General features: G+C 37.7%; 1 protein-coding gene across 1 annotated transcript; it reads left to right on the forward strand.

Moving 5' to 3' along the window:
- Positions 1-4,235: 4,235 nt before the first annotated feature.
- Positions 4,236-13,965, forward strand: ifnphi3 (interferon phi 3). The gene is made up of 5 exons (XM_052140161.1): positions 4,236-4,361; positions 13,262-13,348; positions 13,445-13,591; positions 13,691-13,786; positions 13,873-13,965. The coding sequence occupies exons 1-5, from the start codon at positions 4,236-4,238 to the stop codon at positions 13,963-13,965; spliced, it is 549 nt and encodes a 182-aa protein (XP_051996121.1).
- The last annotated feature ends 2,094 nt before the right edge of the window (positions 13,966-16,059 follow it).

Below are 16,059 nucleotides of genomic sequence, written 5' to 3' on the forward strand. Positions count from 1 at the left end.
TGTTTGATCTTGAAACATTCCTCAAAGAGTGTACATGGAAAGATGATGCACAATAGGGGATTCACCATAGGTTGTGTGTGTGTGTGTGTGCGTGCAGGTTTAAGTGGTTTACAAAGACATTTTATATATATATATATATATATATATATATATATATATATATATTTTTTTTTTCAAGACAGTACAAAACCTGTCATAATTACTAAAAAAGAAGTTGATAACAAGATCTAATGCAATATCTTGTGATAGTGTATGCATTTTGAGAGATTTACAGGTGAAACTCGAAAAATTTGAATATCGTGCAAAAGTTCATTAATTTCAGTAATTCAACTTAAAAGGTGAAACTAATATATTTTATATTAATGTGCCGGTAGACAGCTGCGTTGACTCTGGACTTAATAAAGCACAGTGGACCAACACCAGCCGATGACATGGCTCCCCAAACCAACACAGACTGCGGAAACTTCACACTGGACTTCAAGCATCTTGGATTGTGTGCCTCTCCATTCTTCCTCCAGACTCTGGGACCTTGGTTTCCAAATGAGATGCAAAATTTGCTCTCATCAGAAAAGAGGACTTTGGACCACTGAGCAACAGACCAGTTCTTTTTTCTTTAGCCCAGGTAAGACGTTTGACATTTGAAGCCCATGTCCAGGACCCGTCTGTGTGTGGTGGCTCTTGATGCAGTAACTCCAGCCTCAGTCCACTCCTTGTGAAGCTCCCACACACATTTGAATGGCCTTTTCCTGACAATCCTCTCCAGGCTACGGTCATCCCTGCTGCTTGTGCACCTTTTTCTTCCACACTTTTCCCTTCCATTTAACTTTCTATTAATTTGCTTTGATACAGCACTTTGAGAACATCCAAGTTCTTTTGCAATTACCTTTTGAGGCTTTCCCTCCTTGTGGAGGGTGTCAATGATGGTTTTCTGCACAACTGTCAGGTCAGCAGTCTTCCCCATGATTGTGAATTCAACTGAACCAGACTGAGAGACCATTTAAAGGCTCAGGAACCCTTTGCAGGTGTTTAGCTGATTAGAGTGTGACACTTTGAGCCTATAATACTGAACCTTTTCACAATATTCAAATTTTCTGAGATTCTGAATTTGGGGTTTTCATAAGCTGTAAGCCATAATCATCAAAATTATATCAAATAAAGGCTTGAAATATCTTACTTTGCTTGTAATGAGTCTATATAATATATTAGTTTCACCTTTTAAGTTGAATTACTGAAATTAATGAACGTTTGCACGATATTCTAATTTTTCGAGTTTCACCTCTATAAACAATCTTCGAGGGCTGGTCATTTTTGACCAGGAACACAAAATATGTTAGCAAAAACAAACATACCACATGGGTTAAAGGAATATTCCGGTTTCAATACAAGATAAGCTCAATCAACAGCATTTATGGCACAATATTGATTTCCACAAAAATAATTTTGAGTTGCCCCTCCTGAACTTAAAAAAACATGAGGCACTTACACTGGAAATGAATGGGGCCAATCAGTAAACATAAAAAATACTCAATGTTTCAAAAGTATAGTTTCAAGACGTAAACAATATGTGTGTTAACATGATTTAAGTGTGATGAAATCGATTACTAACCTTTTCTATGTAAAGTTTTAGCCAATTTTACTACTTAGTTGCCATGACGATGTAATGTCAGCAAACCCTAAAACAGTAGAAATTAGTGTGAGATCGCAGGCCATGACCAAAACCAGAAACAAGAATCTTGAGACCATGGGATGGTTGTATAGGCCGGTTGCATGGTCTTAATTTTTTCAGACAGTTACATATAAACTTAGATCAGTCTAATTTAAGGCCAAAATGTAAGACAACAGACACCTAGGCTAACTTTTGTTTACATTCTATGTTGCTGTGAAAAATAATTTTGAGCCAGTGGGGGCTGAAAGGGGCTTGAGTTAAGACTTTGAAGAAGACTTTGACTTCAACGATGGTAACAAAATGTCATGTGTTTTTTATTATTTGGGTTAAAATCACAAAATGTGTTCATTAGAATCAATTTTGAAGCACTACGTTAGCACTGTGTGCAAATATTTTCAGCGAATGAAAACTGTATTGAGTCTCCACTGTTGGCCATTTTTTAAAAGCTGTTCAGTGTCTTACTTTTCCCACAATGCAATGGTAATTAGACTTAAGACTTACAAAAGACAACTGTGAGCTTGTTTTATGCAACAGGCTTTCTATGGCATCTTTAGCTAGTCAAACTAATTGTTAGACGCAGTCTTAAGTTAATGGCTGTGTTTATGCAACCGGCCCCAGGAATACTAGAGAAATTCTCTGTTGTTGTGACAAACACATTTGGAACATTTTGAAGATTTGTAATGGACAATTTGCCACAAATAGGTCTGTAAGGACTAGAGTGATGAGAATGCTTTGTGGTTAACCTCCAGTTTCAGTGTAACTCTTCTCCATTTTCAAGGCAATACGTTTTGTTTTGATATGACTCATATACCTGTGGCACACCTCTGCCTTTCCTATGAAGGAGAAAGCATGTGCCGGTTGAACAATCCATGTAAGACATTTATTAACAAACACACTTTTCACTGTCACAAATTATGGTGTGCTTTTCAGCACCCCCTCAACATAGACCCACAGAGAGCTTTGTGTGTGTCTCTCTCTCTCTCTCTCTCTCTCTCTCTCTCTCTCTTCTAACTGTGGCTCTGGCACCTCCTTATCTCTCGCCTGGGTGATTGCAATAATTCTCCCCAGCCGTCCAACCTTATAGCTTGGCCTTGCCCTGCTCACCACATTACCATAATAAACTCAAGACACACTTGACTTCCTATAAAGGTAAAGGAAAAAATCAGTGCTGCTCACCCTGTCTTGGGAGATTGTATAATCCGAGGTCCATTATATATAAACATCTTTGACATACAAAATGAAAAGGCAAATACACTTATGACCAATAAATTAGGAACACCTGTACACCTACTTATTCTAATCAGCCAATCATGTGGCAGCAGTGCAATACATAAAGTCATGCAGATATGGGTCAGGAGTTTCAGTTAATGTTCACATCATACATCAGAATGGGGAAAAATGGTATCACAGTGATTTCGACCGTGGCGTGATTTTCTATCTTTTTTTTGTTGTTGTGCCAGACAGGCATTTTGAGTATTTCTGTAACTGCTGATGTTCTAGGATTTTCATGCACAACAGTCTCTAGAGTTTACTCAGAATGGCGCCAATAATGTTGCCTTGTTGATGAGAGAGGTCAACAGAGAATGGCCAGACTGGTTTGAGCTGACAGAAAGGCTATGGTAACAGATAATCTCTCTGTACAACTGTAGTGAGCAGAATGGCACCTCAGAATGCACAACATGCCGAACAGCAGAAGATCATTTCGGTTCCACTTCTGTCACACAAGAACATAAAGCTGAAGCTCCAGTGGGTCTAGCATCCATGTACCTCAGCAGAACTGAAGATTCATCAGACCAGGCTTTGTTTTTCCAGTCTTTAACTGTCCAGTTTTGGTGAGCCTGTGCCCACTGCAGCCTCAGTTCTCTGTTTTAGAAACATTTAATGCATGATATTATTTTGTCAAACGAAATTATGAGGAGTGAAAGACAACTCATCTGTGATTAAGCCTTTAGGTATTCCACTACAAATCATCATCTCACTTGTCAACAAATAGTTGTGTGATGAATAAAAACATGTGTCAGCACGCATATGCTGTAGTTCTCTAATTTGAAATGTATTACTCATCTGCCATTTATTAGGCAAATGTATTATTTATTCACATTTACTGAAATGCAATTGCTAATTTTATTGTGTGTTTTTGTTTATATCTAGGGCTCTTGGAAACCACATACATCTTTTAAGATTAATTAAAAATCAAATAAAAATGAATCAAAAGGAAATAGGTTTTCATTATGAATGCACTGGAATGCAATAAAGAAATAGGAGTTTAAGACGTCTTGAAATGGGAAAGTCTGCGTCATCCTGACATTCCCATTCAGATGTGATGATTAAGTGTGTAATCGCCCCTTTAACTTTTTTTGTTTGTCTGCAGACATGTAGTATATAAACTAGACCTACTATGTGCCTTTCACATAATGACAAACTCAAGTTGTGGAGTATGCATGACAATTCAACGAGGTAAGCAATGCATTTCTGATTATTAATGACTTAAACTATATTTAAGTTTTAACTCACTAGAAAGACCCATTAAACTGGTAAGTTATTTGTTTCCCTATAGCCATCTGTCAAAATGGATCTCCATCGTGTGGCCTGGCTGTGCACTATTTTCTGCTTTGTGCAGGTTTGGCCATTGTCAATAAACTGCTTCCTCTACAAGCGCTTAATGAAGACATCATATACACTTCTAGAAACAATGGTGCGTGAGGATGAGGGTCGGGTAGAAGGCAAACATAGCTATGCACTCACCGACCACTTTATTAGGTACACATGTAAACCTACCTATTCATGTGATTATCTAAGCAGCCAATTGTGTGGCAGCAGTGCAATGCATAAAAATATGCAGGTATGGGTCAGGGCCTCGTTTCTCAAAAGCATCGTAACCCTAAGTAGATCGTAGAATACATCTTACATCTTACGATTCATCTTAGTTTTGCTGCTGTTGTGTTCGTTTTTGAGGAGACGAAGTCAAGTTTTCAAGATGACCCAGGGTGTGTTCCTTTGTTCTCAGGTTTTTACACTTTTGATTGGCTTATTTTTGCCGCCGGAGCATCTCCAATATTCTAAAAGATAGTTCCAATCATTCCGTTAGTTTGTTTTTGCCGCAGTGGGCTTACTGGTTTTGCCTCCCATTGGTTCATTCTTATCAGTTTTTTGCTTAAAGAATTTGCAATGTAGAAAACTGTTTCTAGGTTCCCCTCATCTCCTGTGTCATTCACTTATCCTTTTAGCATTTTTGGTTTTAACATATATTTTCTAGTTAGTTACACACACATCATTCATCATTTGTTAGCAGGCATACTTTGTTTAAGATTTGTCACACACATATATACTGATTAAGATTGTAACACATAACAATTTCCTCCTTTTACACCATTCATGGTGTAAACACTGTCCCTTTGATGCTTCATCAGGTGTGATACTCTGTGCTGATTCTTTCTCTCTTAAACCTGCACTGGTCTCTCATTCCCTTGGGGCCATCTACTGCGCATGTACAGATGATCAGCTGGCCCCTCGGTCCTGGGATCCCACTTTGCTACAAAATACAAAGGAGAACTTAATGGTATCGTATCTGCTTTGTGAAGAGGAAAACCTATCGTGCAGTGTATTACAGTTTTAATGCAAGTAACTGATCTTGACAGGAAACTCTTCCACGACCCCGCTGCACCGGCGGTCACCTGTAATGCATAAGGCCCTTACTTTTAGGGTATGGGGGGTGCACTCCACCACTTCCCAAGGCCTTGTCCACCTGGGTTCAGACCACTTTCTCTGGTGGACCTTCACCCGTACCCAGTCACCAGGCTTGACAGGAGGCTCCGTAGTCTGTTCCTCGGGTCCCTTTGCGTTTCTCACCTCTTTTGGCATGAGTACGGCTCTTAGTAGGGTTCAGCATGCTTCACAGGGGTCTTTTGCGTGGTTCTGAATCCTCTTCTCATCCATTGTGGCCCATCAACATGTACTGCTCTGAAGGCATAGGCAGAGTCAGTGTAGATATTTACTCTTTTGCCCTCACTTATTTTGAGTGCTTTGGTGAGAGCGGTGATTTCGGCCAGCTGAGCTGAGGCCGGTTGTGGGATAATCTGAGCATCCACTATGGTGATATTTTCCCCTTCTTGTTTAACCACTGCATAGCAGGCCATATTCCCATGATTTCCCTTATTGCAATATCCGTCTTTTTACAGGGTTAAGTCTGGTTCCTCCAGGGGTTCTGTGTGTAGTTCCATTCTTATCTTCAGATCTTTTGCTGCCCTGAATTCACAGTCATGTGGCTCAGAGTTCACTCCTGTTGTCATGTTTACCCCTGTGGTGGTGTAGGTAATATGAGGTTGTTTCAACATTTCAGCGATCTTTAGTTTTCTTTCTTGTTGAAAATGTGAAGGCTGCTGAGTTTAGGTATGCCACCACTCCATGCAAGGTGTTCACTATGAGTGGATGGCACACAACGATGTGGGCCGTTTTTTTCTATTGATTTGCAGAGTGCTGCTAATTGTCTTGTGCATCCCACCTGGCCTTTTTCCACACTGTCCAGCTTTGAGCTGTGGTACATAAGTACTCTCCTTTCTCCCTCCTTTTTCTGAAACAGAACATCATTCACCACCCCACCTGTTTAAGAAACATCCAGGAAGAAGGGTTTTTTGTAATGTAAAAAATATATATGCATTTTCACACTAGCTTTATGCAAGATTTATCAATTTGTCCCCTGAAGTACATGTATTTTTAACAGTTATATATTTTAAGTATTTTTGCATATACTTTAACCTTTTTTACGGCTTTTGCCAGAAGTTATGAGAATTGTTAATTGTTAATAACTGAGGTGTGCTGCTTGTGCCAATGCCTGTTTCGTGTGGGTGAATGCCTCGTCAGCTTCTGCTGTCCATGAAAGAGTGGCAGCAAGGTTTCTGTGTCCTACATCAGCCATCATATCTCTCAGGGGTTGTGTTACTCCGCATAGTTTGGTACATGGTTCCTGCTTTATCCGATAAGTCCTAGAAAACCCAACCTTTGTTGATCTGTCTTGGGTTTACCATGTGAGATTATGTTGGTTCTTTGTGCTTGGGAGTTTGTTCAGATGAGTTTTGGGGAGCTGTTTTTCTGTTTACCTTAACCTTCACCTGCTGGTATTTATCTTTGCCCCTATGCTCGATGGGACACCGGTATTGTCCCGCATCTTTTATTGTAACTTGTCGGATTACCCAGGTTGCATTGTTGTCTGTGCATGCAGGAATCAGTCAATATCTTCCCCCACTTTTGATCAACATATGATACATCCCACGGTGCCAGAGGAACTCACAGCCATTTCCGGTAGTCTGGAGCGCTAACTGGTGGGGTGTAGGAGCAGGGTTTTTAAACCACCAGTAGATTATTGCTCTTGCTGCTAAGCACTGAGGTGCTCCTTGATTCTTTTCTTTATTTTGTAATGTCTAATTCTCTGGCCCGCCAGTGATACTTCCAGTGTTTTTAAAGTTTATAAATTCATACTGTTTCATTCTACATCAATTTACTAAGTTAATAGTACCTTCAGACATGATTCAAATAACAAATGATATTTCTAAAACATTTTAAAAGTTCATATTTTCAAAATGAACATTCTTAGCATTCCCTTTTAATTCTGGTTACATTACCTTGTAACATTGATAATGATCTGCTTCAGACCCTCATCATCTCCTTTCATTATCATTGCTTGATTAGACAACAAACATCATTTTAAAAGTAATAATAACTTCAGGAAGGGGTATATGCCAAAATAATAAACATAACACCCTCTATCTTCCTGCCTACTCTATCCAATCTAAAATACTACCCATTCAATTAATATGCTGACTCCCTTACTATCCAAAACAATAGAAAAGTGAAAATAAAGAGTCAAAATAAAAGGCTCCACTTCCCAACCACTTTTGTGTAGTTCCAGGTTTTTTTTCTATAATTCGTCCAGCTCATCCAGTCCAGGGCATGTGTGGTATACAGTGACCCCAATGTCAATTCCAGATGGTTTTACAGATACATTGATCATCTGTTTAGCTGCAGCATTGGCCAGGATTGATCTGATAAGAGGCACAACAAAACACAACCCAGTCTCATATAAAAATGTACCATGACTACATTGGTCCAAAGTGCAAAACGTAGAGGGGTTACAATAATGGCCCTTGAATTGTATGACTGTTACATTTTTTTTGCCTATTCAAAACAACAACACAAATAGTAACAACAGCTATTGCTATTATTACTCCCACTTTAGTAAGCCATTCTCTCCAGGATCCAAATGGTTTGTCAAACCAATTCCTAACCAAGCCATTTGTAGGTTATTTGTAGGTTCAAGTTGGCCTGTAGGCTTTCAATGAGTCATCAAAAAATTTATGAATCTTTGCTGACTGTAGTAAATGCAATTAATCCATCCTCTATTCTTATTAACCTTTTTAAAAATTTGTTATCCATACAAATATAGACTCAAAGCCTGATTTTACTTCATCTCTGGCCTTAAATTCTTGTGGTATTCCTCTTGGTTGACCAATTGCAACTATTATTACATTAGGTCTGGCTGGTATGCTCTTTTCACTCTGTTTGTTTTGCACAGTTTTTCTAGATGCAGTCTTAATTTCAGATTCTTCAGGGGTCCCATGTCAACATAGTTATTTCTTGAACTTGTCTTACTCTGGTACATATTCCTTTCTAATTCATTGTTATTGTAGGCCGCAATTGTTTTCCACCTTTTTAGCTGGTCATCCTGACCCAACTTGCTTCAATGATGGAAACAGAATTACTATTTCATTTTATATTCATAAAGCACACTGTAATCACCTTGTGTGGTTACATGTTTTATATTAACTAACAATCATTATTTTCTGCATTCATTTGATTATTATATTAAATGATTTCCCTTATTACAGTAATTTGCTACACACATTCTTGTAAGATAGGAAATGTGTGCACACCCACATACATTTGTTGCATCTCGTTTGTAGCCCTAAATAACACATGGGTCCTCTGCCTCCTCCAGGCAGGTGCCAGACAGAGTCTGACTTTGTTCATCTATACACAAAATGTTCAGGGTCATTCACAGAAAGGCTATAATTCTCCTCAGAGGAGGTAAACTACCACATGTGTTTCTTATCTTAAAACCCCCTACTCATTCACTTATCACATACATTCCATTCCATTCCTTCTGTTTCCCAAGGTCTCTCACTGTTTGTATCACATTAATTAATTTTCCCTTAACACAGAAAGGCTTTACAGAACAAAGCCCTGTCAATCATCTAGGAAGCTTAATTTTAAAACATCACCTTAATTTAATAATATTCTCTAGATAGTTTTTTTAATCTACATTTATTCTTTCAGATGAATGTTCAACTTAATCTTTTATCTTTAGTCTAAACCCATAACTTTAGATTGGCCTCAGAATATATTCAATATTTAATAATTGATGAGGAGAGCTGTTTGAACCTCTCCTTCATATCACTATATCTAACATTATTGTCAAAGCACATAATTCTACATATATAAATCAAATCAAAATAAAATAGTGATATTTATAATAATTGATTATATTAATCAATTCAAATAATGTCCATTCAAATAATGATTACCAGCAGTAATGAGAGCAGGAGGATCAATCAGATCATAGCCCACATCATTTTCAGTCTTCTTTGTCTCCGGATTTCCTCCTGCAGTATTAGTAACTTCTATAAAATCATCTTTCTCAGCCATCTGCAATAGTGAGAGACTAGTTCCAGAATGAGTTAGTGAAACATCATACACATAATGATGACAAAAGAAACACAGAATTGACACATGAATATGAAGTTATTAACATTCATATTTGAGGAAGTTATGATGTTCAATTTAATCTTAACCTTTCTCCATGGGCTTCACCTGCCCCAAGACCAATTTTTAAATGATCCAAATCATTCTTAAATTTATTTTCCTTTAATTTTAGTCTCAAAGGCAGCTTCTCAGTGTACCCATGATCAACCAAGACCTATTGTGTATACCAAACAAAAAATAAATAAAAGATTAAAAATAAAATATCTATTTATCTGTCTGTCTGAAGACATCAAGAGATGCTTGATTCCTCTCAAAGTCATCCTCAATCCCTTCATCAGACAGTCCCTAACAAAAATAAAAATGTTGTTGGTTGATCAAGTTTACACCGATAAAATGTTTAATATCATAGAAAAATCAAAAACAACTTTCTAGTGTTTAATGTAATAATGTTAAAATAGCATTCTCTCATAAACTGGACCAGACAGAACATAAAACAGACACATGAATGTGAAGTTTTCACATTTAAGGTTTACCTTCATAACTTACAAAATATAATTTTCTTATTAGTTACTCTGTCATCTCTTATCTTTAGTCCTCTTTTGCCATTTGCTTTAAAATAACAATACTTATCTTAAATACAACCTTTGTTTAAAATCCAATTGCTTATTTTACTTTAGTTTAACGCAATACACTACACTTAAAACTTTGTTGTTTGTCCATATAACGTGATTTCCCAAATGTAATTCAATCACTTTGTGATCACTTTTGCTCTTGGCACAGTTGCGGACCAGAGGGCCCCCAGCACAATTTTAATACCAGTTTCATTTATTTTCTCACTTCTAATCCTTTATTTCAGCACTTTAAATTAATTTTACATTTCAGCACCTTTTTACAGTTTTAACATAATAAATGGCAGATTAGCAAGGCAACGAATGCAAACTCTAATTTATTTCACTAGGACTGTATCTGTCCTCTTCCCACCTTAGTGAGGATATGTTAAACTGCACCAGTAAATCTGAGGTATTTTTCCTCCTCTCTAGATCTCACAGAGCTAGAGCTCCCTTTTCTAAAATGTTTAATCACGTATAGTGAACTGAAACACCACATTATTACTGTTTTCATGTTTGTCGTGATATTAGTTGCTCTTGCCATTCTTTTCTCTTCCTTCTCTAGTTTTCTTCTTGGTCCTTCCCACTTTCCTTCGACCACCCTGTTCCCATAAGTTTCTAGCTTTGTTTAATTCTGCTCTTTCAAATTGTATAATTTTCACTCGCACTTCCCCAGCGGGCGCGTCTTCAGAGTCTTTGGGTAAGAGCTCTTTTTGTTGTCAGTCATTCATGTTTTTAAGCTTTTTTGTTATAATCTTGTTCCTGTTTTTTGGGTCTGCCATTGTCGCTATTCTATCAAGTGTTTTGCCTTTTACTTCAGCCATGGAAAGTTGTTTGGCACTCCCGTTCTCATTGACCTTCTCTGCCATTTTTTCAATAGTTCTGGAAGTTCAATATTTTCAATCTCACTCAATGAGTTTGCAGATTTTTGAGTATTAGTTGTGAGAAAAATCTAGCTATTTAGGGTCCCTTCCTCAGATAATATGGGGGAAGCCAGAAGGATGCTTCTCCTATCTGGTGTCCCCAGATTCACACTATTTGAGTGACCTGTTTATTCCCTCCCCATCAAACAGTAGATTCCATGCGTGTTTGTTTCAATTTAAATCCCTCTTTAAGCAGCCAAGCTTCTACTCACAAGTGAGCGGACAGTCATAAACTGGGATTATTTACCTCAACCACACTCTTCTGTTAGAATCTTTTTATAATTCCTCCCACATTTCCCTTCACTACTTGTGCCCAGTCAGTTTGCATGGAGTTCACCCGAGAAACTGACTCAATCTGTCACAACCCTTAAGTTTGTTTGCACCGTTACATTACCGCTCTCGGTATTTATTGTGACAGAGGCACCCCAAGATTAAAATACACTGCTTAGTGAGAATTCCACTCACTCTTCAACCGCAAAAAACAAAACACAATGTCCCTACCAATTTAATCTATTTTATTACTAAGTGCGTTCAAGGAGACTGAAACTCAGCATCCCGGGACTAAGTGGCACTCGTCAGACACTCCACCCGTAATCCGGTCCTGGCTCCACTGTTCCAAACAGGCCTCCCAGGTCTTTGTCAATGGCCATCACTGCCCATTTCCCAAAAGCATCATAACTTAAGTATACTACTTGAAAATGCTTGTTGATTTACCAGTGCTTTGGAGTACACTTACATTGCTGAGAGCATCATAAGGGCTGCAGACACCCTCAGGACAAACGTGAAATTACACCTGATACAATTGTAACTTTATCCTAAAATGCTAATATCAGGATATGTTTTTAGTATAGAGTCTAATAATAATAATAATAATAATAATAATAATAACGAAATGCATAAAATAGATAGTCTATATAAATGGATGAATGGATTAATTAGTAAACAAATTAAGTTATTTGTGTGGACTAGTTGGTAACAGCAAAGAGGTGGCATGATTGATGCAGACAATTGTATAAATTAAAATCAGAGAGAGAAGTAATTGCATAAATATCGTCAGTAGGCTATATATTGGCATATCATCCTTGTCTCCTCTTCCTATCTGACACCCAAAAAGCACCCTTGCCAGCATTATGTTGTGTGTCTCCGCACATGCAGGATTGCTGTCACCATTATCAATTTGAGTAAAGAGTAGACCTCCACTTTATTGGTGAATGCCCCTAAAGCGCGTCTTCTAAACATCTCCTTATTTTCGCTGCTTGATAACTCGGTGAACCTCGTAATATTAAATTAATTCTTGTAATTAGTAGGATCATACACGGGGCCTCTGCTGTCTTAACTAAGCTTTCATATCCAGAGAAATTTGAGAAAAAGAAATATTAAACATGCACACCTGATTATGGAAGCAGATTGTGTAAAAGAAATAGATCATTCTGCACAGAATTATTGCAAAAAAAAAATGCAAATATGTAGTTGATTGGGTCGAATTTTTAAGAATTATTTTATAAACAAATATTAGAAAGGTAAATTACAAATTATTGTAAATGTACGCACAAATATAATAAAGTTACAATGACAAGCAGCACTATACATTCACATTTCAGCACTGTCACATTAACAGCGACTCCTTTTAAGTAGCAATTAAAGCGCGTCTTCGCTCATTAGTGTTAAGTGCATTTTTGGGAAATGCTCGTAACAAATAACGAATGTTCGTAGAATCGCACGTAGAAAACGCTCTTAACCGCTAAGATCAATCGTTATTGGGAAATAAATGTCCAGTTTTGGTGAGCCTGTTCCCACTGCAGCCTAAGCTTCTATTCTTGGCTGACAGAAGAGGAACCCCATGTGGTCTTCTGCTGTTGTAGCCCATCCGAATCAAGGTTCGACGTGTTGTGCATCCTGAGATGCTTTTCTGCTCACTACAATTGTACAGAGGGGTTATCTGTATTACCGTAGCCTTTCTGTCAGCTCAAACAGTCTGGCCATTCTCCACTGACCTCTCTCATCAACTGCCGCTCACCGGATGCTTTTTTGTTTTTTTTGGCACCATTCTGTCTGGCACCAACAATCATGCCATGGTCGAAATCACTGAGATCACATATTTCTCCATTCTGATGGTTGATGTGAACATTAACTGAAGCTCCTGACCTGTATCTGCTTGTTTTATGCCCTGCACTGCTGCAACACGATTGGCTGATTAGATAATCATATGAATAAGTAGGTCTACAGGTGTACCCAATAAAGTGGTAGGTGAGTGTAAGTTTAGACTCTAGACATTCTTTTGCCCTAAGAATTTTAAATTTTAATTTCAGGGGGGTCTTTTCCCTTTGCAATGCCTGAAGGACCATGTTTCCATTTCTTTCCCCCAACATGTGTTCCAGTCAAACAATACGCAACAGGTAGCTAACAGTTTTGCACGAACCGTTTTTTGAGCACTAATTACTAGTTTTTAAAGCGAAACATCTGTGATGTAACTCTGTCTGGTTTTGAATTAGGTTACTGGTGTCGAAAACGCTATTTACCAGACATTCCAGAATATTCACACACTGTTTGAGAATGGCGGGTTTCCTGACCAGTGGGACGCGCAAAAGCTGGATGACTTTCAAAACATTATATACCGTCAGATTGAGGAGAGCAAATGCGTATGAGTGTTATAGACTCTTCAAATGTGACTGGTTAAAACGTTTTATTGCTCTTGTGCCAATACAAATTTGTCATGTTACTGTGTATTTCCAACATAGATCATGCAGAAGTCTGAATCGACACAGGATTTCCCTAGCAAAGAGTGTCCACTTAAAGCACACTTCGAGACCATGTCTACGGTTATGAAAGAAAAGGTACACATGCATCCCTATATAACTTCCGTCTGTTCGGTCTTTTGTTATAAACATTCTTATGATGAGTGTCGTTCGTTTCCGTGCAGGGTTTTAGTTACTGCGCATGGGAAATTGTGAGGAAGGAGATTCTCCGCACACTGAAGTTCATATTGAAGCAAAACTCCGACATCATGTTATGAGCCCTTTTCAGTAATAATATTTTTCAAGTCCATTCGGCACTGGATAGTTCACAGCCAGAAAGGTTGAACAGTCATTGCATAGGTTTAGCATGTTGTAATTTTTGTAGTTTAAGATTTTTCGATTTTTGTAATAAAAACATTTTGAGTTAAAATATTTTGTTGTGTTCTTTGCTTTGACTTTTGATGAAATCAGCTTCACAGCTAGATCGATGAAAAATTATTGTTGAGAAATAATGAGAATATTATTATTATATGATTTAGGCCAACTATTTGTTTTGCACCTAGTTAATAGTATTTTTATGGTGTAAACGTCTATGTCTATCGAATGAAAATTAGATCTTATTCGTTTTAAGTTACAACTTGACATAATCATGCACTAATCAAACAGGTTGCTGATATATTTGTATAATGCTTCATTGAATGATATACTGTAAATCGTAAACGCGTGTCTTTTGTTTCATGTAGTATAGCCTTCTCTTGCTCTTTCATAGCCTATACCATTTTTAAAGAGGGCCTTGTGCTCCTGACACAACACTTATCAGATCTCCTCTTTTTATTTTTGTATGCATAAGTAGCCTAGATAAATGTACGTATAAATTTTTTTGCCAGTGATAAACATTATACCTTGTAACTTCTAACCTATGTTTCAATGTTCTTAGAAGCACAGGACACACGAATACAACTGTGATTTCATGCATAGGACAACATGACATAAAAAAAAAAAAATATCAAATTTAAGGTAATGGGTAAACAACTGAAAATTAATCTATTTTATTTCTTTATAGTGAGAAAAAATTAAGTAGGCCTATACGTATATATTAAGACATGGGCTTCATTTGCCAACTGCATCCTAAGCCTATGTAGATCTTACAGCTTACGATTGATCTTTGCGGTCCGTTTCGCAAAGCCATCGTAACTTTGGTGGTAGCTAAGTGATCGTATATTCATGAGTGCTATGGAGTAATCGTAGATGCTGAGAGCATTATTGTAATAAAACAGACATTTGCAGTCACCTGCAGGCCAATCGCGAAATTACACTGAACACCGTGTAAAACAGTAGATGATATGATGCATATACACTCTGTGCAATGATACTTTATTAAAGGGGTCATGACATGGGTTTTTTTATTGTATTATTATGTTCCCTTAGGTGCAATTATAGTATTAATATTTTTTTTTTTTAAGAAAAACTTTTAAAATCTAGTGATTTATGACCTTTTCCCACCCTGTTTCTCATCCTCCGATGGACAGTCTGTTTTGGGGGCGTTTTCCATTTAAGACTTCAGTGTTAACGCCCAGTGTTATGATTGGCTAACGTCAGTGCCTATGTATCAATTATTGACGCCCCCAGCCAGAACAATATGCAAGTAAACTAAGTAAAAACACTGTGATTATTCATAATGAATGAAATTGCGCTTTAAAAAGTAGTTTAAAGTTTAAAATAGATTACTTACAGTTTGCGTCGTCGTTGTTCCCAGAATAGTCGGCACGGACTTATCTTTGAGCAACAGTTTTCTGGCAAAGCCAGCATCATATTGAGATTTGTTCTCAAAACAGTCATCCTTAAAATGTACAGAACAAACGCTTAAGTTAACACTGCCGTGACTGGGACGTCCGCAAAAAATAAACTGCATCCATTTTTCCCTGACGTCTGGATCTTTCGGCAGCTTATTCAGAGGTTTTGTTTGACCACAGCCAGGAACAGCACATCTGTGTGGCATCGTAATTTTCCTGTGCACAAGTAGTCTCTGTCAGAGCTCGCTGTCCATCGACTGAACACTTGTGAGGCGCACGGCGATACAAAATGAGCGTAGTTGTCTTGCGCTTAAAGCGTAGTTATCTTGTGCTGGAGGCGGTCATATGCAAACGCTGGTACGTCACTTCTAACCGTCACGTCACTTCTAACCATGAATCCAGAACGAGCTGTATTTTGAGCTTGATTAAATAAATGATTCGTTTAGAATGGGGAGGACGTCTTAAAATATTAAACTTGCAAGACGTTTTAATGATACAAAGACCTCTTATATACCAAAAGATCAAGGCAAATTTGGTTTCTCATGTCATGACCCCTTTAACACAATCCTTTATGTTATA

Source organism: Xyrauchen texanus, chromosome 12, assembly GCF_025860055.1.
Source record: "Xyrauchen texanus isolate HMW12.3.18 chromosome 12, RBS_HiC_50CHRs, whole genome shotgun sequence".
Taxonomy (NCBI): Eukaryota; Metazoa; Chordata; class Actinopteri; order Cypriniformes; family Catostomidae; genus Xyrauchen; species Xyrauchen texanus.